The 24,600-nt window shown below is 42.9% G+C and overlaps 1 protein-coding gene across 1 annotated transcript in view; it reads left to right on the top strand.

The window, feature by feature from the left end:
• Nucleotides 1-24,600, top strand: part of LOC126191444 (general transcription factor IIH subunit 4) — a 136,457-nt gene that overhangs the window by 53,154 nt on the left and 58,703 nt on the right. The window contains exon 4 of the mRNA XM_049932326.1: nucleotides 18,459-18,644. Within this exon, the coding sequence (XP_049788283.1) occupies nucleotides 18,459-18,644 (186 nt within the window). The remainder of the gene's footprint in view (nucleotides 1-18,458; nucleotides 18,645-24,600) is intronic.

Genomic DNA, 24,600 nt, shown 5'->3' with positions numbered 1-24,600 from the left:
GCAGCCTTTGAAGATCCCTCATCCCCACAAGGCTTTGGTTCCACTCCTCATTTGCCCTTGGGAGGGAAAGGGTGCCTCCTCCACCAGCTGTGCCGTCCCAAAAATGTTCGTCTCTGCCGTAGCTGCTGTTAAGGACTTTGCCATATCCATGGCAGTGGTTGATAATGATAAGGAAAAAGGAGAGGTTTAAGATAGGATAGGATAGGATAGGAGACAGGCTAATGATAGTTCGTTGTGGGGGACACTTTGTCTGGCTCCTCCCCTTTGGCGTGTCCGACATAGGTGAACCTGCTGGTAGCTACGCTACTGCTGGCGTAGCCCTCCGGATCCAGAGCACGCAAAACTCCTCACCCGTACGGATAGTGCTACGTTAAGGCGGTGTCCCCTGAGGAGGGGAATCACAGTGTAAACCCATAGTCAACTGAATTAGATAACTTCTACATCGAAGAGAGAGCTTTCAGTTGCCACAGTGAATGAAATAGTTCAGTGCATCACGTGATAGACATTGGTGGACATTGTATAAGTTACAGTGAATAAAGTGTTCCGGGCAATTATGCCGTGGATTTCACCTTACAACCCAACATTATGTCCACATGTGCAGAGGACGTTTTCAAGAGTGATCATAGCTTTTTTGAATGTCCCATTCACACCCTGCCTTGCTACTGACTACTGCAAAATTCTACTTCCACGTGCTTCTGCGGAGTGGCATGATGGCACATGTTTGGAATGTGTGAGCACAATGGCTGTCTTCTGCTGTTGCTATAACCCCATTCTGGAATACTGGTATGCATCTTCTTCAGTGCCAGAATCCAGATGTCATCCAATTTCACACCCTCCTCCTCCTCCTTTTTGAAATTCTTGGAGTGTTTCACAATCTCTATGACCTCTGTGTATAACATTTCGTGGTATCCACTTGTGACTGCCAGTACTTGAGTCCTATCAAAATTAATGTGGTGGTCTCCTGGTTGCAAAACATGTTCCGCAACAGCTGATCTGTCAGTATCCCCTCTTCTGCAATTGCCCTTGTACTCTTCTAGTCGTTTTTTGATAATTCTTTTGGTGGTGCCCACGTACCCCTCCCCACAACCACATGAAAACCTATAAATTCCTGCTTTTTCCAGTGGTTGGTGAGCATCCTTGGCCAATTTTAGATGCGATCCTTAATGAAAGGATGGAAAACTTTCAATTTCACAAGTGTTGGAGCATCCCTATGATTTCTGTGCCCTGCTCTTAACGCCTTTTCAACTCAGCGAATTAATAACCATTCTTGAGCAAAATGTTAGTGAGATGTTTTAATTGTGTGTCGAGCAACTCTGGTATGCAGATTTTCCTTGCTCTGTCTGCCAAAGTTTTTTATGATGCCTCACTTTTATTATGGGTGGTGGTTTGAATCCCAGTGTAGGTACCCCCTGCGGGTCCGGGGATTAGAATAGGCCCGAGGTATTCCTGCCTGTCGTAAGAGGCGACTAAAAGGAGTCCATCCCCCTCACGGGGGTAGTTAGCGCCTGCGTCCGGAGACGGACGGTTCCACGACCTATAATTGTGGTCTTTTTGATTTTTCGCTTCTCGTTTCTTCCTTCCTTTTGTTGGTTCCTTTCTTTGCTCTTCTCCACCTCACTGTCTTCCTTACTCTTTCCCTTGACTTCTCCTTGCCTTCTCATTGCCTTCTTCTCCTTGCCTTCTCCTTGCCTTCTCATTGCCTTCTTCTCCTTGCCTTCTCATTGCCTCCTTCTCCTTGCCTTCTCTGGTCTCCGCCTCGGCGTTTGAGACAGTCTGTCCTCTTTCTCCCTCTCTCTCATCTTTTTCCTCTTCTTCCTTCCTCCCTGTGCGTGCCTGAAGGCCGACCCACACGTTCGCACGCGTAGCCGGTGACGGGGTAACGCGTAATTCCCCGCCCTGGGTAGACATGTAAGGCACGCGCGTACCCCCTGGTAAAGGCCAGGCCCGGGGAGGGGTGATTGCCTGAGCTGATACCTTCTGACCATGCCGATTGGTCCCTCCGTCTGTTTCTCGGGAGGTGTGACCTGAGGTGTAAACATTCACCTAAGGCGGGAGTGCCCTCTGAGAGGGTCCCCACAAGAAAGGAGCGCGCCATCGGAGACGCTGGCAATCATGGGGGATTCCTCCGCAATGGATTCTACTCCATCTCTCTCGACTTCTGCCCAAAAACGGAAACGTGACCAGCCACCAGTGACAAAAGTACTACCGCCTGCCCCACAGTTCCTCGTCGTTTCTCGATCTGAGGACGGAAAGGATTTTTGCTCTGTCAACCCTTTCGTTATCCAGAGGGGCGTAGATGCCATAGCCGGATCTGTCAAATCTTGTACCAGGTTGCGTAACGGTACCTTATTACTAGAAACTGAGAGTGCCTTTCAGGCACAAAAACTGCTTCGGGCCACACTCCTGTACATGTTCCCTGTCCGGGTGGAGGCCCACCGAACTTTGAATTCGTCTCGTGGTGTAGTCTATACTAGCTCCCTCGACGGATTGACTGACGAGGAGATTCAATCTTTCCTCGCTGAGCAGGGCGTGACGGCTGTCCATAGGGTCATGAAAAAGGTCAACAATGACCTTGTACCGACCCGGACACTTTTCTTGACCTTCGATAGTGTTAAGCTGCCATCGCGCATCAAGGCGGGCTACGAAGTTATTTCTGTTCGCCCCTATGTCCCGACACCTACGCGCTGCTACCAGTGTCAGCGTTTCAGTCACACTCGACAGTCTTGTTCCAATGCGGCTAAATGTGTCACTTGTGGCAGGGATGCCCATGAGGGTGACTGTCCACCTCCGTCTCCTCGCTGTGTGAACTGTCAGGGTGACCATGCCGCATCCTCCCGCGACTGTCCTGTCTATAAGGAAGAACGCTGTATCCAAGAAATTCGGGTCAAAGAGAAAGTGTCCACCTCGGCTGCTCGCAAGGTATTGGCTAGTAGGAAGCCCGCACTGCTCCCAGCGGGGAAATACAGTACTGTCCTCACCTCTCCTCGGACTACCAGGGAGGTAGCAACCCAGACATGCGATCTGACCTTCAGCACCACGGTCGTCCGTTCGGCCAGTGCTAAGATCGCGCGGTCGACGTCTTCTCTTCCTCCCATCACCCCACAGACACCAGCCCCTTCATCAGCTTCTGCTAAGACGAAGACCCCGAAGTCAGATGCACGGGCCTTCAAGAAGGAACCATCCCGTGCAGACTTCCTACGTACCTCGACCTCCCAGCCTTCGACCGGTACTTCCACCAAACGTCCTTCCAAAAAGGCTCATAGGAAGCACAGTTCTCCTTCTCCGCCACGGCGCATTTCTTCTCCTGCGCCACCCAGCTGTTGCCGCTCCAGGCCGTCATCCGTTTCGCCTGGCCGCACCGCTGGTAGCCGTACATCTGGCCGTTCACCGGCGGAGGAAGCTCCCCCTCCCGGCCATCCTCCCGAGATGGCCGATGAACCTATAGACCCAATGGACAATGACTGTCCGCCTACTGATAGCAGCGGCAGTGCTCGCTCGAAGCCAGGCCCTCAGCGGCCTTCGAAGTGACCCCTTCTTTCATCTTCCTTTTCTTACGATGGCACTTATTCACTGGAATATTCGCAGCTTTCGCTCCAACCGAGAGGACTTGAAGTTGCTGCTCTGCTTGCACCGTCCGCTCGTCGTAGCCCTCCAGGAAACGAAGCTACGCCCATGCGATCAAATTGCCTTGGCACACTACACCTCTGTGCGTTTTGACCTACCCCATGTGGTAGGTATCCCAGCTCATGGAGGGGTTATGTTGCTGGTCCGGGATGATATTTACTATGATCCCATCACGTTGCACACCGGCCTGCAGGCAGTTGCCATCCGCATTACTCTCCCCACTTTTACGTTTTCCTTTTGTACCGTTTACACTCCATCATCATCTGCCGTTACCAGGGCAGACATGATGCAACTTATTGCTCAGCTACCTGCACCATTTTTGTTAACTGGAGACTTCAATGCCCACCATCCCCTTTGGGGCTCTCCAGCATCCTGCCCGAGGGGCTCCTTGTTAGCAGACCTTTTCAACCAGCTCACTTTTGTCTGCCTCAATACTGGCGCCCCTACTTTTCTTTCGGACACATCTCACACCTTTTCCCATTTAGACCTCTCTATATGTACTCCCCAACTTGCACGCCGGTTTGAGTGGTATGCACGTTCTGATACATATTCGAGCGACCACTTCCCGTGTGTTATCCATCTCCTGCAGCATACCCCCTCTCCGTGCTCCTCTAGTTGGACCATCTCCAAGGCAGACTGGGGGCTCTTCTCTTCCAGGGCGACCTTTCAGGATCAAACCTTCACAAGCTGCGATCGTCAGGTCGCACACCTCACGGAAGTCATTCTCACTGCTGCTGAATATTCCATCCCTCACCCTACTTCTTCTCCACGTCGCGTACCGGTCACCTGGTGGACCGCAGCATGTAGAGACGCTTTACGTGCTCGTCGACGTGCTTTACGCACATTTAAACGCCACCCTACAGTGGCGAATTGTATCAATTATAAACGATTACGTGCTCAGTGTCGTCGTATTATCAAAGAAAGCAAGAAAGCCAGCTGGGCTGCTTTCACAAGCACCTTCAACAGTTTTACTCCTTCTTCTGTTGTCTGGGGTAGCCTGCGCCGGCTATCTGGCACTAAGGTCCACTCACCAGTTTCTGGCTTGAAGGTCGCGAATGACATCCTTGTGGCCCCTGAGGCTGTCTCCAATGCCTTCGGCCGCTTTTTCGCAGAGGTTTCGAGCTCTGCTCATTACCACCCTGCCTTCCTCCCCCGCAAACAGGCAGAGGAGGCTAGGCCACCTAACTTCCGCTCCTCGAATTGTGAAAGTTATAATGCCCCATTCACCATGCGGGAACTCGAAAACGCACTTGGCCGATCACGATCCTCCGCTCCAGGGCCTGATTCTATTCATATTCAGATGCTGAAGAACCTTTCTCCTGCGGGTAAAGGATTTCTTCTTCGTACATACAATCCCATCTGGATTGAGGGACATGTTCCCGCATGCTGGCGCGAGTCTATTGTTGTCCCGATTCCTAAGCCGGGGAAGGACAAGCACTTGCCTTCCAGTTATCGACCTATCTCGCTTACCAGCTGTGTCTGTAAAGTGATGGAGCGAATGGTTAACTCTCGATTGGTTTGGCTGCTCGAGTCTCGACGCCTACTTACCAATGTACAATGTGGATTTCGTAGGCGCCGCTCTGCTGTTGACCATCTGGTTACCTTGTCGACCTTCATTATGAATAACTTCTTGCGGAAGCGCCCGACCGCGGCTGTGTTCTTTAATTTGGAGAAGGCTTACGACACCTGTTGGAGGGCGGGCATTCTCCGCACCATGCATACATGGGGCCTTCGCGGTCGCCTCCCTCTTTTTATTCGTTCCTTTTTAATGGATCGACAGTTCAGGGTACGTGTGGGTTCTGTCCTGTCCGACACCTTTTGCCAGGAGAATGGGGTGCCACAGGGCTCAGTTTTGAGTGTCGCTCTCTTCGCCATCGCGATCAATCCAATAATGGATTGCCTCCCAGCTGATGTATCAGGCTCCCTTTTCGTGGACGATTTTACCATCTATTGCAGCGCGCAGTGTACACGTGTCCTGGAGCGCTGTCTTCAGCGTTCTCTTGACCGTCTTTCCTCCTGGAGTGTCGCCAATGGCTTCCGTTTTTCTGCCGAGAAGACGGTCTGTATTAACTTCTGGCGCTACAAAGAGTTTCTCCCACCGTCCTTACGACTCGGTCCCGTTGCTCTCCCAATCGTGGAGACAACCAAATTTTTAGGCCTTACATTTGACAGGAAACTTAGCTGGTCTCCACATGTGTCATATTTGGCCGCCCGTTGTACCTGTTCTTTAAATGTCCTCCGTGTTCTCAGTGGTATGTCGTGGGGAGCGGATCGAACTGTCCTACTTCGTCTATATCGGTCGATCATCCGCTCCAAGCTGGATTATGGGAGCTTCGTATACTCCTCTGCACGGCCATCCATCTTACGCCGCCTCAACTCCATACAACATCGGGGTTTACGACTTGCGATCGGAGCATTTTATACTAGTCCCGTAGAGAGTCTTCATGCTGACGCTGGCGAATTGCCACTCACCTACCGGCGCGATATACTGCTTTGTCGGTATGCCTGTCGGCTACTGTCAATGCCCGACCATCCGTCTTATCGTTCCTTTTTTGACGACTCTCTCGACCGTCAATACGGGTTGTATGTCTCTGCCCTGCTACCCCCTGGAGTTCGCTTTCGTCGCCTCCTTCAACACCTTAATTTTTCACTCCCTGCAACCTTTCGAGTGGGCGAGAGCCACACGCCACCTTGGCTCCCGGCTCAGGTCCGCGTTCACCTTGACCTCAGCTCGCTCCCAAAAGAGGTTACCCCCGGTTCGGTCTACCACTCCCGTTTTTTGGAACTTCATTTGAAGTTCATCAACATGACTTTCATTTATACAGATGGCTCTAAGACCAATGACGGGGTCGGGTGTTCCTTTATTGTCGGGGCACAAAGTTTCACATACCGGCTCCATGGCCATTGTTCGGTCTTCACAGCTGAGCTCTTTGCCCTCTACCAGGCTGTTCTTTACATCTGCCGCCACCGACATTCTGCTTATGTCATCTGCTCCGACTCCCTGAGTGCCATCCAGAGCCTCAGTGATCCGTACCCGGTTCACCCTTTCGTACACCGGATCCAACGCTCTCTTCAGCAGCTGGTGGACGTCGGTTCTCCGGTTAGCTTTATGTGGGTTCCTGGCCATGTCGGTATCCCTGGGAACGAAGCTGCAGATGCCGCGGCCAAGGCTGCGGTCCTCCAACCTCGGACAGCTTCTTGTTGTGTCCCTTCGTCCGATTTTAGCAGGGTCATTTGTCGGCGCATTTTATCGCTGTGGCATGCCGATTGGGCTGCCCTTACAGACAACAAGCTTCGGGCCTTAAAACCTCTTCCCGTGGCTTGGACGTCCTCCTCACGCCCTTCTCGGCGGGAGGAGGTAGTTTTGGCCCGGTTAAGAATTGGACACTGCCGGTTCAGCCATCGCCATCTGCTGACTGCTGCGCCGGCGCCGTTCTGCCCATGTGGGCACTTGCTGACGGTTCGACACATTTTAATGTCCTGTCCAGATTTTAACACACTGCGTCTAGATCTTAACCTGTCAAGTACTTTCGATGCCTTTTTAGCGGATGACCCACGAGCAGTTGCTCGTGTTCTTTGTTTTATCAATTTGACAAACCTCTCTAAGGACATTTGATGATGCTGTTTTTTTAATCCTATGCCTGTCAGTCTGTCTTTTATCGTGTTTTCCCTTTTAGTTGTTATTGTCAACTCGTGCCTCGCGGTGCATTCTTAGAGTAGTCAGGGCGCTAATGACCATTGAAGTTGTGCGCACTAAAACCACCAAAAAAAAAAAAAAAAAATCCCAGTGTAGGTAATGGTCTGGATGCATGGGTTTTTGGTAAATAGTGTGACCCAAGGTACCGTCTTCTTTCTTGAAAACTAGCACATCAAGAAAATTCAATCTTGCCAAATTCTCGAGAGAATTATTATGACCATATGTGGGCCAGTCAGATTTGTATATCAAGAATTCAGCACATCTTATCAGTAAATTAAATACAGCCAGAGGACATATTACTTCTATTGAAATGAATACCCCTAGCTGCATACAGGCGTTGATATAAGTCAACAGGGACAGTTGAAAATGTGTGTCCCAACCGGGACTCAAACCCAGGATCTCCTGCTTACATGGCAGACGCTCTATCCATCTGAGCCACCGAAGACACAGAGGATGGTCCAACTGCTGGGACTTATCTCTGGCATGCCTTCCATTAGACCCACATTCACAACTTATCGTCCCGCACTATATTCATAGTGCCCCTGCCCATCATACTCATTACGCGCAGCATTACTGCCGATTCCCATAAGAGTTCGGGCACGGTTTGTGCATCCGCACACAAGGGCGATCTTCTTCTGTATGGGTGCACAAACAGTGCCGGAACTCTTACAGGAATCGGCAGTAAAGCCGCGAGTAATCAGTATGATGGGCAGGGGCGCTATGAATATAGTGCGGGACAATAAGTTGTGAATGTGGGTCTCACGGGTGGCGTGCCAGAGATAAGTCCCTGCAGTCACACTATCTTCTGTGTCCTCGGTGGCTCAGATGAGTAGAGCGTCTGCCATATAAGCAGGAGATCCCGGGTTCGAGTCTGGGTCGAGGCACACATTTTCAACTGTCTTCGTTGGCTTATATCAACGCCTGTATGTAGCTAGGGGTATTCATTTCAATATAATTTCATTCTAAGGAGCTGCATGGTATCTGTTCTTTCGGACGTGTCCAACAGAACAGATACCATCTTCATATACATATTACTTACTTTTTATGTCGTATCGCTGTTCACTATGGTTCCAATTAATGATATATTGCAATAGCTGAATCAGATTTTTCCTCCTGATGTTGCAGAACTGTTTAAATATTGCCGCACAACCACAAATTTCAAGTGGAACTATGAATTGTATGAATAAATGAATGGTGTCGCTGTGGGGAGCCCCTCAAGGGCAGTTATAGTGAACTTCTTTGTGGAAGATTTCAAGGATCAGTCATTGGAAACTATGAACAAGAAACTGAATATTTGGTTCCGATACATGGATGATAAGTTTGTTTTGTGGCAGGGAGGAACTGGGTCATTTACACAAACATGTCAGAGGGATCAATCAGAAGATTCAGTTCCCATGGACTACGAGGCTGGCAGAAGACTGAATTTTCTCGATATGTTAGCTTTCAGGAAAGAACATGGTGGTTTGGGCCACACAATTTACTGAAAGCCCATGTACACAGACCGTTACCTACACCGGGATTCAAACCACCACACACAACAAAAATGAGGCATCGTAAAAAACGTTGGCAGATAGAGCTAGGAAAATCTGTGTACCAGAGCTGCTTGATACAGGATTAAACCATATCACCAAATGCATTGCTCAAATATGGTTACTCATTTACTGAGATTAAAAGAGCATTAATACCACTGCCTGGAAACTGTGGAGATCCTCGGGCATCAAAGAAATTGAAAGTTTTCCTGTCTTTCATTAAGGACATTTCTGCCTGCATAGGAAAAATTTTGAAAAAGTGGAACATAGCGGTAATCTACAAACCCACCCAAAAGATACAAGATCACTTAAAATTGGCCATGGATGCTCACCAACCACTGGAAGAAGTAGGAATTTATAGGATTTGGTGTAGTTGCAGGGACTGTACATGAGAACTAAAAAAAAAAAAAAAAAAAACGCTACGTTCATTTTGGTAGGACTCAAGTACTGGCAGCCACAAGCAGGTACTACGAAAGGTTATACAGAGAGGCCATAGAGATTGTAAAACACCCCAGGAATTTCAACAGGAACGAGGAGGGTGTTAAGCTGAATGACAGCTGGATTGCAATGCTGAAGATGATGTGTACCAGTCATCTGCAATGGGGTGATAGAAACAGCAGACAACAGAAGTCAATAACAGCCAATTGTGCTCGCGCATTCAAAACATGTAACATCACGCCACTGCAGAAGGACATAGAAACAGAATTTTGTAGCAGTCAGTAGCAAGCCTGAGTGTGAATTGGTCATGATCCCTCTTGAAAATGTCATCCGCACATGTGGACAAAATGTTGGGTTTTAAGGTGAAATCCATTCAACCACAGCGTAATAGCTCAGAACATTTTATTAATTGTAACATTTCCGGCCATGAAAGTATACATTTTACAAGTTGTACCAGCTGTTGGCAGGACATTCCGACTCATGATTGACGAGACAGGCAATGCCTGCATTTGCTAATTGTCAGGTTGTGAGTGCCCAACACTTGGGATTCCATCTCAGAGGTCATGCAGGTACTGGACTTCTCATTTATTCTTCTGTCAGGGATATACCATGAATACCAGGTATCAAGTGAAACCACTGCCATCAGAGTCAATTTGTGTGGCCAACAACTTGTTGATGATGGATTCCCCCTCACTCCTTCATTCTAATCATGATTTGATGTGCCACAGTTCAGCAAATTGGTTGTCAATTTAATGCTGGATATCAAATACTGGTAAGCAGCCCTGCCATTCAGAACTACAACCACACTGTGAGGTTCAGATTGTGCTGTTCTTCATGACCACTATATGTCATAATGCATAGAAATTAACACAGGCACAGGAACACCACTGTAGGACACCAAAACGTGGAGAAAGGTTGCCCGAGTTGATAAGTCACCATAAATGTTGGTGTTTACCACCAGAAAGAAGCATTAAAAACTGCTTCAAGCTGTACACCACCAACTATGCACTATTCAGGACCATGGTGAAGATCTCTTCATGCATGAGATGTGTACATAGTATGTAAGATAGATCCTGAATAGTCTGTCATCATCTCTCCCCAGCAGATGAACTGTCTGTCCTGTCCTGTCCTGAGCACCCCCACCACCCTCCTCCCTACCTGCATGCCCTAATCTGCACACCTTCACTAAGCTATTCTCCCCTCGTTTGAGAGTATGAGATTGGTAAACATGGGGGCCCGAACCTTTTCATACTACATTCCTATCTTTGCTCCAAGTCTTACCTTAGACTGCCATATATACCTGAATCTAAGCCGCACTTTTTTTCCAGTTTTCAGGATCCAAAAAAGTACCTGCAGCTTATAATCAAATGCAATGCAAGTGGAAGTACTGAAAAATGGCACTAGGAGCATGAGCTGCCACAGGCATGCTTTGCAGGCACAAAGATAAATACTAGTGCCCAAACTGCTGCACTAGTAAAGGTATATAAAAAAAGTTGGAAGACAAAACTACTTTTTTTACTGTTGTGTTGTAATATGTCATCCAACAAGGGAAACAGGAATTCAGTATTGCTCATCCTTGAATATAGCAGCCTTTCAGATATTTGTAGCAACAAAAATACACTTCTTTATGTAAATACCAACAGTGTGTAAGCCCTTAGGATTCTTGCATAAGTTGGTAAGCTGTGGCTCATTCTCACTCCACATATTGCATAGACGATTTTTGTGAAGTACTTGTGTTAGTGAGCCATAATGGAGTGCATTCATTACAGTGCTAAATTCGAGAAGAAAATTATTTCTTTTGCAGGAAAAAGTGTTAATCATGCTGCATGTTTGCTTAAAGCACCAGCAGAGGTCAGCTTAGTATCACAGTTTTTACAGCACTACTACTTCACTACAACTCTACTATAAAAAACCAATCAGCAAACCTGTGTTTGTGATTTACGTTAATATGGCTGAAACTTCTTCAGTACATCTTTGACATTTTGCTATCAGCGACAAGTGATGGTTCCTATGAATTGGAAATCACGTACTCTCCTCAATGTAAGAATAATACGAATGTAAACGTTACACTGTTTATTCTTCCATGTTAGCTGTTTTCTCATTTAAATCCTGCCCCGCTAATAAACGTGAGTGAGACAACGGCAAACACCAACTAATATACATACATGTAATGTTTACATTCATATTATTCTTATGCCGTGTAGCAATAGTGTCAGAAATGAAGCACAGTTACTGACTTTTGTAGTGATTTTTAACTCATCTAAGACTATAACTTCTGTGCAGAGATGTCATGCCATTTTAAATGTTTTAAAAAATAAATTAATCTACAAAATAGCGTTGCTTAAGCTTGACTGCTAAGCTTACAAATCGAACCCAACTACTGTAGCTGTATCTTCATCCATTCCATCTAATTTGTATCTCGTGTTAGAATGAGTCAGCTTTGTTTCGATTTTGAAGTGCGGCTGGGATTCATATATCCCATCCCCTTTCTTCTTCTTCTTCTTCTTCTCCTCCTCCTCCTCCTCCTCATCCTCCTTCCTCCTTTTTCTTCCCTCACGTGCTTTCGAATTTTGAGTCTCATTTTTGGGTGAAGCATAGATTCAAGAGTGGCTTCGATTTGGGTAAATAAGGTAACCTGCTCCTCCCTTTGACTGCCAAGCCAGTGATGGCACCTGTCCTCTGAGCATGCTTGAGCAACCACTGTTGGCGGCAACAATGAAATGTAGTGTTGTAGGAAATAGAGATTAGATTAGATTAGATTAGATTAGATTTTGTTTTCGTTCCATAGACCCAAAAAAATGAGATGATTCTCGTGGGTGTGGAACATGTCAGAAAGTATAACATAAAACATATGATTATAATACTTACTACCCTGATCATTTGTCAGGAGATTGTCGAAAAAGGTGAATACTATGCGGTTCACTGGAACAGCTAATATTCACAGAATTAACACGCTCTCAGAGATATTTTGTTCAACCTTTCAGATTGCTGTTGAGGAGAAATAGTCCTTAGCAGGCAACCTCTGAGGAACTTGCTGCATCGTACTTGTATAAGTCTTCCTGTGGGAAGTGGTTCTCTGCTTGGGTGGACGTTATAGATCCCTGACTGTTGGTAAGAACAACATGGCCATGGGTCTGCAAACAAAAAAACATACCCAGCACAATGGGCGCACCTTAAGGAAGTAAAAATATCCAATATCATGATGCTTATATAAGTAGTTCTCCTGATCATGCTTCTTTTGGCGATGCTAAAAAGCACATCAGATACTACAAAAGGTGTTTACGGTAATAAAATTTGAATAAGATTGCTTGATGAAGTATCACCATTCTTTAAAATAATGGTTTAGATTGTGTGACTGGTGCACTTACTATTTGTACACTCCATGAGGACATGCAGTATGTTGGCTTAGTGGGGCTGTACAAATCGAAACTACTCAACCATCATTGAAAGATTTCCCTTGCTCCCAACCAAGGCTGACTTCAACAGAAAGCACTTTTTTCAGCACATCAGCTGCTTTTGTATGTATGAAAGAAGACAAAATATGTGGAGTTAATGTCACATAGAACATAACTCAACCCAGTGAATAATGGCAACAACAATAGTATCCATGTACACTGTATTATAATCAGCACTATGGTAGGTAGTGATGGAAAAAAGTGAATATCAATCCAAAATTGTAAACCATCTTGCGACCTTTGGCAGATCTGCTATTCCCTTCAGCCATTGAGCTGTGTTTCATCCTGGAGTGCACTTAATAAATTTCTTTAGTGACTAAGAATGGATAGTTTTTATGAGGCACTCAGTGATGTAGTTGTTAGAGTAAAGGACAAGGACAGTGTTCTGCTCATGGGTGATTTTAACGCCAGGATTGGAAATCGAACAGAAGGGTATGAAAAGGTTATGGGTAAATTTGGAGAGGATATGGAGGCCAACAGGAACGGGAAACAACTCTTGGATTTCTGTGCCAGTATGGGCTTAGTAATCACAAACTCCAAGAACATTCACCGGTATACTTGGGAAGGCAGGGGAACCAGATCTGTCATTGACTATATAATAACAGATCAGGAATTCAGGAAGGCTGTGAGGGACACACGTGTATTCAGGGGATTCTTTGATGACACTGATCATTATTTAATCTGCAGTGAAATTGGGATTGTGAGGCCGAAAGTGCTGGAGGTCAGGTCCATATGTAGGAGGATAAGAGTGGAGAAACTTCAGGATAAGGAAATCAGGCACAAGTACATAACAGCGATCTCAGAAAGGTACCAGTTAGTTGAATGTAGTCAAGTACAGTCACTGGAAAAGGAATGGACAAGGTACAGGGACACAGCACTAGAAGTGGCTAAAGAATGTCTTGGAACAGTAGTGTGTAAAAGTAGGAAGAAGCAAACAGCTTGGTGGAATGATACAGTCAAGGCAGCCTGTAAAAGGAAAAAGAAGGCGTATCAAAAAGGCTACATACCAGAACCCAGGTAGACAGAGAAAGTTATGTTGAAGAAAGAAACAAAGCCAAACAGATAATTGCAGCATCCAAGAAGAAATCGTGGGAAGACTTTGGAAACAGGTTGGAGACCATGGGTCAAGCTGCTGGAAAACCATTCTGGAGTGTAATTAGCAGTCTTCGAAAGGGAGGTAAGAAGGAAATGACAAGTATTTTGAACAGGTCAGGAAAACTGCTGGTGAATCCTGTGGATGCCTTGGGCAGATGGAGGGAATGTTTTGAAGAGTTGCTCAATGTAGGTGAAAATGCGATCAGTAATGTTTCAGATTTCGAGGTAGAATGGGATAGGAATGATGATGGAAATAGGATCACATTTGAGGAAGTGGAAAAAATGGTCAATAGATTGCAGTGCAATAAAGCGGCTGGGGTGGATGAAATTAAGTCGGAACTCATCAAATACAGTGGAATGTCAGGTCTTAAATGGCTACACAGGATAATTGAAATGGCCTGGGAGTCGGGACAGGTTCCATCAGACTGGACAAAAGCAGTGATCACACCAATCTTTAAACATGGAAACAGAAAAGATTGTAACAACTACAGAGGTATCTCTTTAATCAGCGTTGTGGGTAAAATCTTCTCAGGTATTGTTGAAAGGAAAGTGCGAGTATTAGTTGAGGACCAATTGGATGAAAATCAGTGTGGGTTTAGGCCTCTTAGAGGTTGTCAGGACCAGATCTTTAGCTTACGGCAAATAATGGAGAAGTGTTATGAGTGGAACAGGGAATTGTATCTATGCTTTATAGATCTAGAAAAGGCATATGACCGGGTTCCTAGGAGGAAGTTATTGTCTGTTCTACAAGATTATGGAATACGAGGCAAACTTTTGCAAGCAGTTAAATGTCTTTACATGGATAGTCAGGCAGCAGTTAGAGTTGACGGTAAATTGAGTTCATGGTTCAGAGTAGTTTCAGGGGTAAGACAAGGCTGCAACCTGTCTCCACTGTTGTTCATATTATTCATGGATCATATGTTGAAAACAATAGACTGGCTGGGTGAGATTAAGATATGTGAACACAAAATAAGCAGTCTTGCATATGCGGATGACTTAGTTGTGATGGCAGATTCGATTGAAAATTTGCAAAGTAATATTTCAGAGCTAGATCAGAAATGTAAGGACTATGGTATGAAGATTAGCATCTCCAAAACGAAAGTAATGTCAGTGGGAAAGAAATATAAACGGATTGAGTGCCAAATAGGAGAATCAAAGTTAGAACAGGTGGACGGTTTCAAGTACTTAGGATGCATATTCTCACAGGATGGCAACATAGTGAAAGAACTGGAAGCGAGGTGTAGCAAAGCTAATGTAGTGAGCGCTCAGCTACGATCTACTCTCTTCTGCAAGAAGGAAGCCAGTACCAAGACTAAGTTATCTGTGCACCGTTCAATCTTTCGACCAACTTTGTTGTATGGGAGCGAAAGCTGGGTGGATTCAGGTTACCTTATCAACAAGGTTGAGGTTACGGATATGAAAGTAGCTAGGATGATTGCAGGTACTAGCAGATGGGAACAATGGCAGGAGGGTGTCCACAATGAGGAAATCAAAGAAAAACTGGGAATGAACTCTATAGATGTAGCAGTCAGAGCGAACAGGCTTAAATGGTGGGGTCATGTTACACGCATGGGAGAAGCAAGGTTACCCAAGAGACTCATGGATTCAGCAGTAGAGGGTAGGAGGAGTCGGGGCAGACCGAGGAGAAGGTACCTGGATTCGGTTAAGAATGATTTTGAAGTAATAGGTTTAACATCAGAAGAGGCATCAATGTTAGCACTGAATAGGGGATCATGGAGGAACTGTATAAGGGGGGCTATGCTCCAGACTGAACGCTGAAAGGCATAATCAGTCTTAAATGATTATGATGATGATGATGACTAAGAAATGAGACTGTTCTCACAAAGACAAAATAACTTAATGGAAAAGTAAGAGCCACATTCAACACTTAAATACAGTTAACATATTGTGTTGTGATGATGGAAATGATGCAGTAGAACTACATGAGGAATGGAAACAGCAGACAGAAGTATATGATGTAATGAAGAAGATTGCTGGCATGCTACAGAAAACTGCTGTGTTCGAATTAATTTTCCAATAGCTATGGCTAAATCCTGGAAGATTTACGTGGAGAATAAAATGAGCTCACGGCAAGAGTTCCTGTTCCACATACACCAATTACCTCAACAAAAGTATGGAAATAAATGAGAAGATTTCTGGGAAAGCATGTCTCCACACATTACTACATTAAATAATAAGATCTTAGTTTCCAGTCTGGCAATTATAGTACAGACAGTGGTCACACACATCATCCATATCACAACTCAGCCACCCAAAGTCCAACATTCTGTCTGCACCTTCAAGCTGCAGGGATGAATGGGCTGAATTTTTGTTTTTGAACAGCACAGAGGTGTACTGCCATGCATTCATTATGTGAGATCTGCAATCAGCTCTTCAGCAGCCCATGATACCTCTTATTGGGGTAGACATGATTCATTATAGTGTCTTATATCATCTCAACTTGTTGTTTTAAACAGAATTTGGGTTGATCCCACACTTTTTGCCACTGCCATCTATAGCATTACATCCACAGTAAGAAGTCCAGCCCAGAGCTCACTATTCGTGCATGATCTCTCAATTCTCTTTCCCTCATCCAGCCTCTTCTGGACAGTTCATAAAGTACAGCTGACTCTTACGAGGTTGAAACAACAGGCAAAAAGAGAGAGAGAGAGAGAGAGAGAGAGAGAGAGAGATTTGAAATGTTCACCAGAAAACATCATTTGTGTAGATTTCAATTCAATTGTGCACATCATCTTTTTAACTTACCTGAAATGCACATGAATTTTAAATTTAAGCAGCTCAGTTATATTTTAATAATAAATTGACAAGGCTGCCACATCTTGTGTGTTAAGTTAGATTAACAACCTGAAGTGCATTAACAAACAAGTCTGGGGAAATGACATTTCTAGACTCTTGCAGTTTTACAAGAAATTTTTTAGGTTCCAACTTTAATAAGTTTGCACTTTTTTTCCACCTGATATCCAGAACCACCACACTTAACAAGACAGCTCCTTCTCGTGGAGAGACATACTCTGGAGGTCTTGTCATTTCTGGTATTGTTAACATACAATAAAGTTACAAATCACTTTCAGAGCAGATATGAAGTAACTGGCATAACAAAAAAAAAAAAAAAAAAAAAAAAATTGTGATTCAACTGCAAGAATGCCTTGTGGGGTTAGAATTTGTAGACATTAAGATTATGAATCAGGTTTGGAACAGATGGCCACTATAGTTAACTGAAAGTCCCAATCTAATTTTAAAATGATAAAGTGCAAGAAACTTAACTACTTGTCATAATGTGTAGCTACGTCTTAAATGAACACAATGATTTAATTATTTATATACTAATGGGTCAAAGCGTGTGTATAATCTCAACTGATTTGCTATTCATCCTTTCAAGCTTCCAAAGTTCCCTATAACATGTGTAGTGTATATGATGTGGAAATGTGAACTTCCCTAAATACACTTGAGGGGATGAGAAATCACTGTATCAGGAAATTCTTCATCTGCTCAGAATCCTTCAGTGCTCTCCAGTTAATAGTGCAAAAGTACACAAGGATGGGAATGAGCGAGGATGTTAATGACAAACTCTTGCACATTCAGAACTAAGGGAAATAAATATCTGTTGCTTGTTGCTAGGGTGTTAGTGAATTGGAGCAAAGGTATAATGGCCACAGCAACCAAAGATGTCCATAGGGCAACACAGTGCAATCTTTTCTTTTCTTTCTTTCCTCTTTTTTTTTTTTAACTATGAATTTGACTTATTAAGATGTGTTTCAAAATGCAGTTGAAGCTATGTAACGCCAAAATTTCAAATAATAGTTGTTTATCCAATTTTGTGAGCAACCAGCTATGCATTCTTTATTCTTTTTGTAATTTTAACCATTTTGATACTGGACCTTCATGTGTGCAAGGGCATAGTGAAGATGACTTGATTATTTGTCCCCTACAAATACAGAGTTCAACTATGCTCTGTTCTCATAGTATTCTACTTTATTTGTGTGCTCATCATCATTTATAACACCTCTCTTGTGTCAGTATTAGCTTCTCAACATTGAAAGGAAATGCTGCAGAGTGATGCCAATCTTTGGTAGCATTAGAACAGCCAGTGTTGATGTTTGTGGTGGGAAGGTCTGCTGTCACCGCATATCTGATTTAGAGCAACAGCTTTCATCAGTCTCCCAATCGTTAACACAGTTTTTCCAAAAAGCTGCTAATGTGTCCACAGAATGTCATCATAGTGAGACTGCTTGTGAATAATGAGCTTGTACATTCATTAAATTCATGTAGTTACATTTAGTGTGGGTGCTGATAACTATGTCATTGAAGAGCCTCAATAATAATAATAATAATAATAAATAACTACCACTTTGGTATCTCAAGGGTCCTTGCCATGAAGCATTGTGTTGTTACCGAGGTAAAAGTAGGTTCCGTATGCCATGTGATATGTTTCTCTAACTCATTTGCGCAAGAGTATATCTCAGCTGTTTCATTGCTTATCATTTGAAATGTCATTGCTTGTTGCAGTATATATATATATATATATATATATATATATATATATATATATATATATATATATTCCTTTTAGAGTATTTTCAAACAGTTTTTCACTTTCAGAGGTCGGCCATGGAGCATGTCTTCAACATTGGAGGCTGATAGCAAACCGCGAGACATTCCATACCTGGATAGTTATGCAAATGAACGATGGGAATGTGTCCTACACTACATGGTGGGATCACAACAACAGGAAGGGATTTCTGCTGATGCTGTGCGCATTCTTTTGCATGCTGGTCTGATGAAGAGGTATACTTACTCAGTAATAGTGCCTGCTCCATAAATTTTATAAGCATTTTTCTATTCACAGCTAAGTATCTCACAATAAAATAAACCATATACGAGGGCTATCCACAAAGTACATTACGTTTTGGAATTAAAAATAAATAAAGTATTGGAAATTTTTTTATTATATACAGAGGAAAGCCACACTTAAATACTACTTTTCTACATAGTTGCCATTTAAATTAAGGCACTTATCGTAGCGATGGATGAGCTTGGAAATTCCTTCGTCGTAAAATTCGGCCACCTGCGCCTTCAACTACGTGGTTACCTCTTCTTGAAGCTGTGTGTCGTCATCAAAATGCTGCATAGCCAACCACTTCTTCATTACTGGGAATAAGTGGAAGTCGCTCGGTGCCAGGTCGGGACTGTACGGCGGATGAGGAAACAACTCCCACTTAAAAGATTCAAGAACTTTACGAGTGTTATTTGCCATGTGGGCCCGGGCGTTCGTGAATCGGCAAGATCTTTGAGCCCAACTTTCTCCTGCACTTGTTTTGTATTGCTCTTCTGAGGTTGTGCAGAGTTTGGCAATACCTTTGAGAGTTTATTGTAGTGCCTCTTTCCAGGAAGTCCACAAAAATCATACCTTTTCTGTTCCAAAAGAGGTAACCCGTGGTTGAAGACGCAGGCGGCCGAATTTTACGACAAAGAAATTTCCAAGCTCGTCCATCGCTACGATAAGTGCCTTAATTTAAATGGCAACTATGTTGAAAAGTAGTATTTAAGTGTGGCTTTCATCTGTGTATAATAAAAAAAAAAATTCCAATACTTTATTTATTTTTAATTCCAAAACGTAATGTACTTTGTGGATAGCCCTCGTATTACATGAACAAACAAGAGTCCACCAAAGCACTGCTAAAGTTCATCTTTATAAATCAACATACACTAACTGATTTGTGGGCTGTTGTTGAGCATAGTAAACCTGAGATAATGTTCAAATTAAGTAAAAGCCCTGTTGTGGGGCTAGCTATTTCAGGCGCAAATTTGCATGTTTAGACAGTTCAGTCTCCAAATTGCTGTGTGAGTGGGCATGGTGTCACAGTGTGTTTTTCTACTATAGATAGTACACTCACCTCCAGTGAATTATTCTGCATTTTATGCCTGCACTGGCACACATAATGTTTTTGGGATTAAAAAAGAAAAAAGAAAAGCTACACTAATTGTGTCAGCAGGATACAAAATAAAGTCAAGTTCCAGGTCTGACTGACTACCAAATGAGCGAAAATCATCAATTCTGAAATATTGCCATTTTTAAGTACAAATTTATGTCACCATGTCTGTACTAGGTTGCAGCGTTCAGCTTAATGCGTGAAGCCGAACAAAGTCTGAACTACCAAGGATAGGTCACCATGTGTGGGATTGACTTCTTGAAACCATCTATACTGTGGTGTATGTTAGGTTCCTAGGTATCACACCCGGAAGTCATTAACCAAAGTGGGCCAACATTAGTGAGTAGTCATCAAAAAAGGATTTTGTGTGTTGCATGGCAGCATTATAATTCGCAGGTTTGTTCCAAGTGGCAGCATAGCACTGTGGTTAAGGTACATAACTGACAACTGGAAGATGGTGGATTTGAACCCTGTCACATGCATTTTAAATCTTTGTTGATGTGACTTTCATCATTATTTTTGTTCTGTTTGTTGATTCAAATTTTTTATTTTTGCCAACAGTTCTTTTTTCTGTTTGGACTCTTTTGCCCATGTGATTTCAATTATTTTTGTGTGTTGAATTCAATTTAATTTCTTCTACTTTCATCATTTTTTATTTTTGTGTGCGGTGTTGCAATCAGTATTTCATTTTATGACATAATCTCTACTACTTCAGTCACTTTCTCCTAATATTTAATTAGTGCAATGCGTTATGGCAGTATGCTTTCATCATCAGGTGCATTCCAGTTACATGTACAGTACATTAATCTTAAGTGTGATTAGATGCATTTGTTTTGTGTGCCAGCGGTGATGCGTCTTGAAATATAATCCTGTATCCGAAGGTATGTAGAAATACAGTCCTGTACAGAAAGACACATACATACATAGGAATATATTCCTATACAGAAAGATACAGACATATATGTCTTTCTGTACAAGACTGTAGTTAGACACACCACCTCGCTGGTACACACAACAAATGAACCTAATCACATGTCAGATTAATGTAATGTACATGTAACTGGAATGCACCTGATGATGGCAGCACACTGCCAGAATATATCAAGCTCAGTAAATATTAGCAAAAAGTGACTGAAGCAGTAGAAATTATTTCATAAATTTACAACACAGTAGCAATCCTCAAAACATCCCATATAACATGGATAAATTTAAAACAGTATTTCTGTTTCTCATTTTACTTGAATTTCATTTTATCTACAATCCCACCTCTCGTTTAAAACTTCATCTGCATTATTTTTGTCCATAGTGCAGCAAGAATTCGTTTGTGTGTTTTCAGTTGCCCGAGACTGCAGTCATGTGTGTGTGTGTGTGTGTGTGTGTGTGTGTGTGTGTGTGTGTGGTGTGTGTGTGTGTGTGTGTGTGTGTGTGTTGTCGTCGTTGTTGATGAAGCCAAGTGGCCGAAAGCTTTAATTTAGTTGTGGAAGTCTTTTTGTTGTGCCTATCTGTGACTCAGCATTTCCACTATATGGTGAGTAGCAACTTTCCATCTCGTAATATTGTTACATTCCATCCTGGGTTTTCCATTGTTTAAGAATTTGTTTTAAATGTTTATGACAATAATTTTTTGTAACTATTGCACAACCAATAGAGATACTGGTGTATAGTTCGCCTATTGTTTTTTGATCGATAGATAGGTGTTTTTGAACAATTCAGTATTACAACAGATAAACAAAAATAATTAAAATCACATGGACCAAGATTCCAAATGAAAAAGGAATGATAGGAGGAAAAGAGGAGAGGAAGTAAAACTGTTTATATGATTGTTAAAATGACACGGAAAATTATTAGCAATAAAAAAATTGTATTTGAACAAAGAAGATAGTAACTGTTCTCGAAAGAACATATACCATTGATGACCATGCAGCTTATCTAGAATAAATGATAATTAATTGCAACCCTCAGCAGCCGACATGTGTTGTTGATATACCTCGATGGGGACAGCTGAAAATGTGTGCCCCGACAGGGACTTGGACCCGGGATTTTCTGCTTACATGGCAGATGCTCTATCCATCTGAGCCACCGAGGACACAGACGAATAGTGTGACTGCAGGGACTTGCACACTTCCCGTAAGCGAGGTGGCGCAGTGGTTAGCACACTGGACTCGCATTCGGGAGGACGACGGTTCAATCCCGTCTCCAGCCATCCTGATTTAGGTTTTCCGTGATTTCCCTAAATCATTTCAGGCAAATGCCGGGATGGTTCCTTTGAAAGGGCACGGCCGATTTCCTTCCCCATCCTTCCCTAACCCGAGCTTGCGCTCCGTCTCTAATGACCTCGTTGTCGACGGGACGTTAAAACAACACTAACTAACTTCCCGTGAGACCCACATTCTCAACTGTCCACAATCTACATACGTAATGTACCTAATAGATATTTGCCCATCCACTCATTACTTGTGCACACTAAGGTGATGATTCCCGTAAAAGTTCTGGCAACCTGTGCGCATTCGCACAGACGAAGGTCAATGGCTGGGTAGCATTTAATTATATATATGAAGATAGTATCTGTTCTCGGAAGAACAGATACCATTGATGATTAATTATCATGTATTTGAACAAATTAATTCAGTTAAATTTAATGATTATTTCTATAAAGAAAATTTAATGATTATTTCTATAAAGATCTAAACATAAAAATTTGAAGCATTAAACGAGGTTTGAACCCATCACCTCATGCCAGTCATGTACCTCAAACACAACACTCCGCCATCACTCGATCTGGTGCAACACACAAAATTCATTTTTCTTGATTACTCACAAACAAAAGCATACTTAGGTGAATGGCTTCAGAGTGTGATACCTGGGAACGTGACCTACACCACAATATAGATTGCTCCAACAAGTCAGTGCACCTCCTGGGGACTCCAGCTTGTAAGTCATTCAGTCTTACGGCACAGTCACTCACTAGCAGTCAGTTTAAGATTTTCGCCCTGATCTGGTACCGAAAATACACACACATTTCTTAATGGTTCCACTGCTCGCTCTACGCTTTGCAAATGTTCAATCTGTACTTCGAAAATTCTTACTTATGATAGCGCAGCACATCAGGTGAAATTTTGTATTTTTGAAATAGTCAGAGTTTATACAAAAAATGCACAATTTACATAATTGTCATTTATGTTTGTCCTTAAAACATTTTAAGATACTCTACGGCATGCTAAGTTTCATGATTAGTTAGAATTAATAGGCCCGTAAAGAGGTCAGTGTGACACATCTGATCCTCATAAGAACTAAGTAATGACTCCTTTCAATTCCCGATCGCAGTCCTGCTCCCAGTTCTAAACTACCGAAAATCACTCTCTTCTGATACGCGTAATCCCAATTTAACCAATCAGTCTTTGATATTGATCTGCACCACTTAATATTTTGTCACCTTGAACCAATCCAGTTCCAAGATTGCTTTTAACAAAATTTATAAGTAATATGTCTTAGAAAAAGCAGTAAAAACAGTTTAATGTGTTCTTTAAATATCTAAACTGTTGAATTGTGTTTTAAGATTCAACAGTAACTTAAACTGGCTTCTTTGTATTCTACAATTTCCGCTAGTATGTGACTCATACAGGCAATACATAACCAGATTCTCACACTCTTGCATCCATTACTTATAATTACAAAGAGTCCTATGTCAAGTACGTGCCACATTTATTCAAGAAAGGGAACCAATGAAACTGGCAATGTATAACCGAAATAGTGTCAATAAAAAACAAAATTGTTATATGACATTAGGTTGTTTTCCACAAATTTGTTTTCGTATGTTATTGAAAGATTAGATATATTGTCAGTGTTCTTCATTGTCTTTTACCTAATAGGTATTAACTCATCATGAAGTTACTTTATCATGAAATTTCTAAATCTGTGTTTTATGTAATTTAGTGTATCTCAAAAAGTACCATACATATGAATCTGAAATTCTTAGTGTTGTTACAAATACCATTACGAACTGTTGTACAAATTGGTGTGGGACAATTGGTGTAAGGCAAAGGTTTAATTTAATTTGTGATAGTGAATGTAATGTTTCATTACTTGTACGGTAGTGAGACACCTCAATGAAAGCTGCTTGCTAACTCGCATGAGAACATCTGTCGCAGTTAAGCCATGACTCATTGCATGTATGAAACTCACTTCCATCTAAATTTATATGGCCGATGTGCATCTCTACATCACACTAAATTACTCTACTCCCACATCCAAATCTTTAACCAATATAGTATATCAAGTAATGCCCTGAATGTTGCACATTTTGATGGTATAGGGCTGCAGAAGTCAGTGGCAACTGATAGAGTTCAGGCAGCATAGATGATGTCAACAGGGAAGTTACTTCTGCCTCATTTAAGGAAGGCAAAAAAAGAGAAGGGGGGGGGGGGGGGAGTTTTGTGCGAATCAGGGCCGCACCCATGTTCTCCACCAAAAATCGGGGAGAGTGAAGAGTGAGAGAGTGAGAGTCCACCACCTGTATGGTTTCATCCTTAAGTTGGCCCTCTATGGCTATACCTGGATTAGAATAATAAAGTTATTTACTGTTAATTGTTTACAGGACAGCTACCGTAGCAACAACCAGTCAGAAAATGATCCTGGTCACACCTTCCTTACGGTTCACCATTGTCGTATCACTCTGCTATCTCAGCTGCCAATTGCCTTAGACAGTTGCCGACATAGATTGTACTCAGTAATGTAACAATTATTTCGTTTTCACTGTTTCTCTCTGCAGTTAATGTAACAACTGTGTTTCATTTTTGTTGTTTACATTGTTT

The sequence above is a fragment of the Schistocerca cancellata genome, chromosome 1, assembly GCF_023864275.1.
Source record: "Schistocerca cancellata isolate TAMUIC-IGC-003103 chromosome 1, iqSchCanc2.1, whole genome shotgun sequence".
Lineage (NCBI taxonomy): Eukaryota > Metazoa > Arthropoda > Insecta > Orthoptera > Acrididae > Schistocerca > Schistocerca cancellata.
This window is presented reverse-complemented; position numbering and strand designations above follow the sequence as displayed.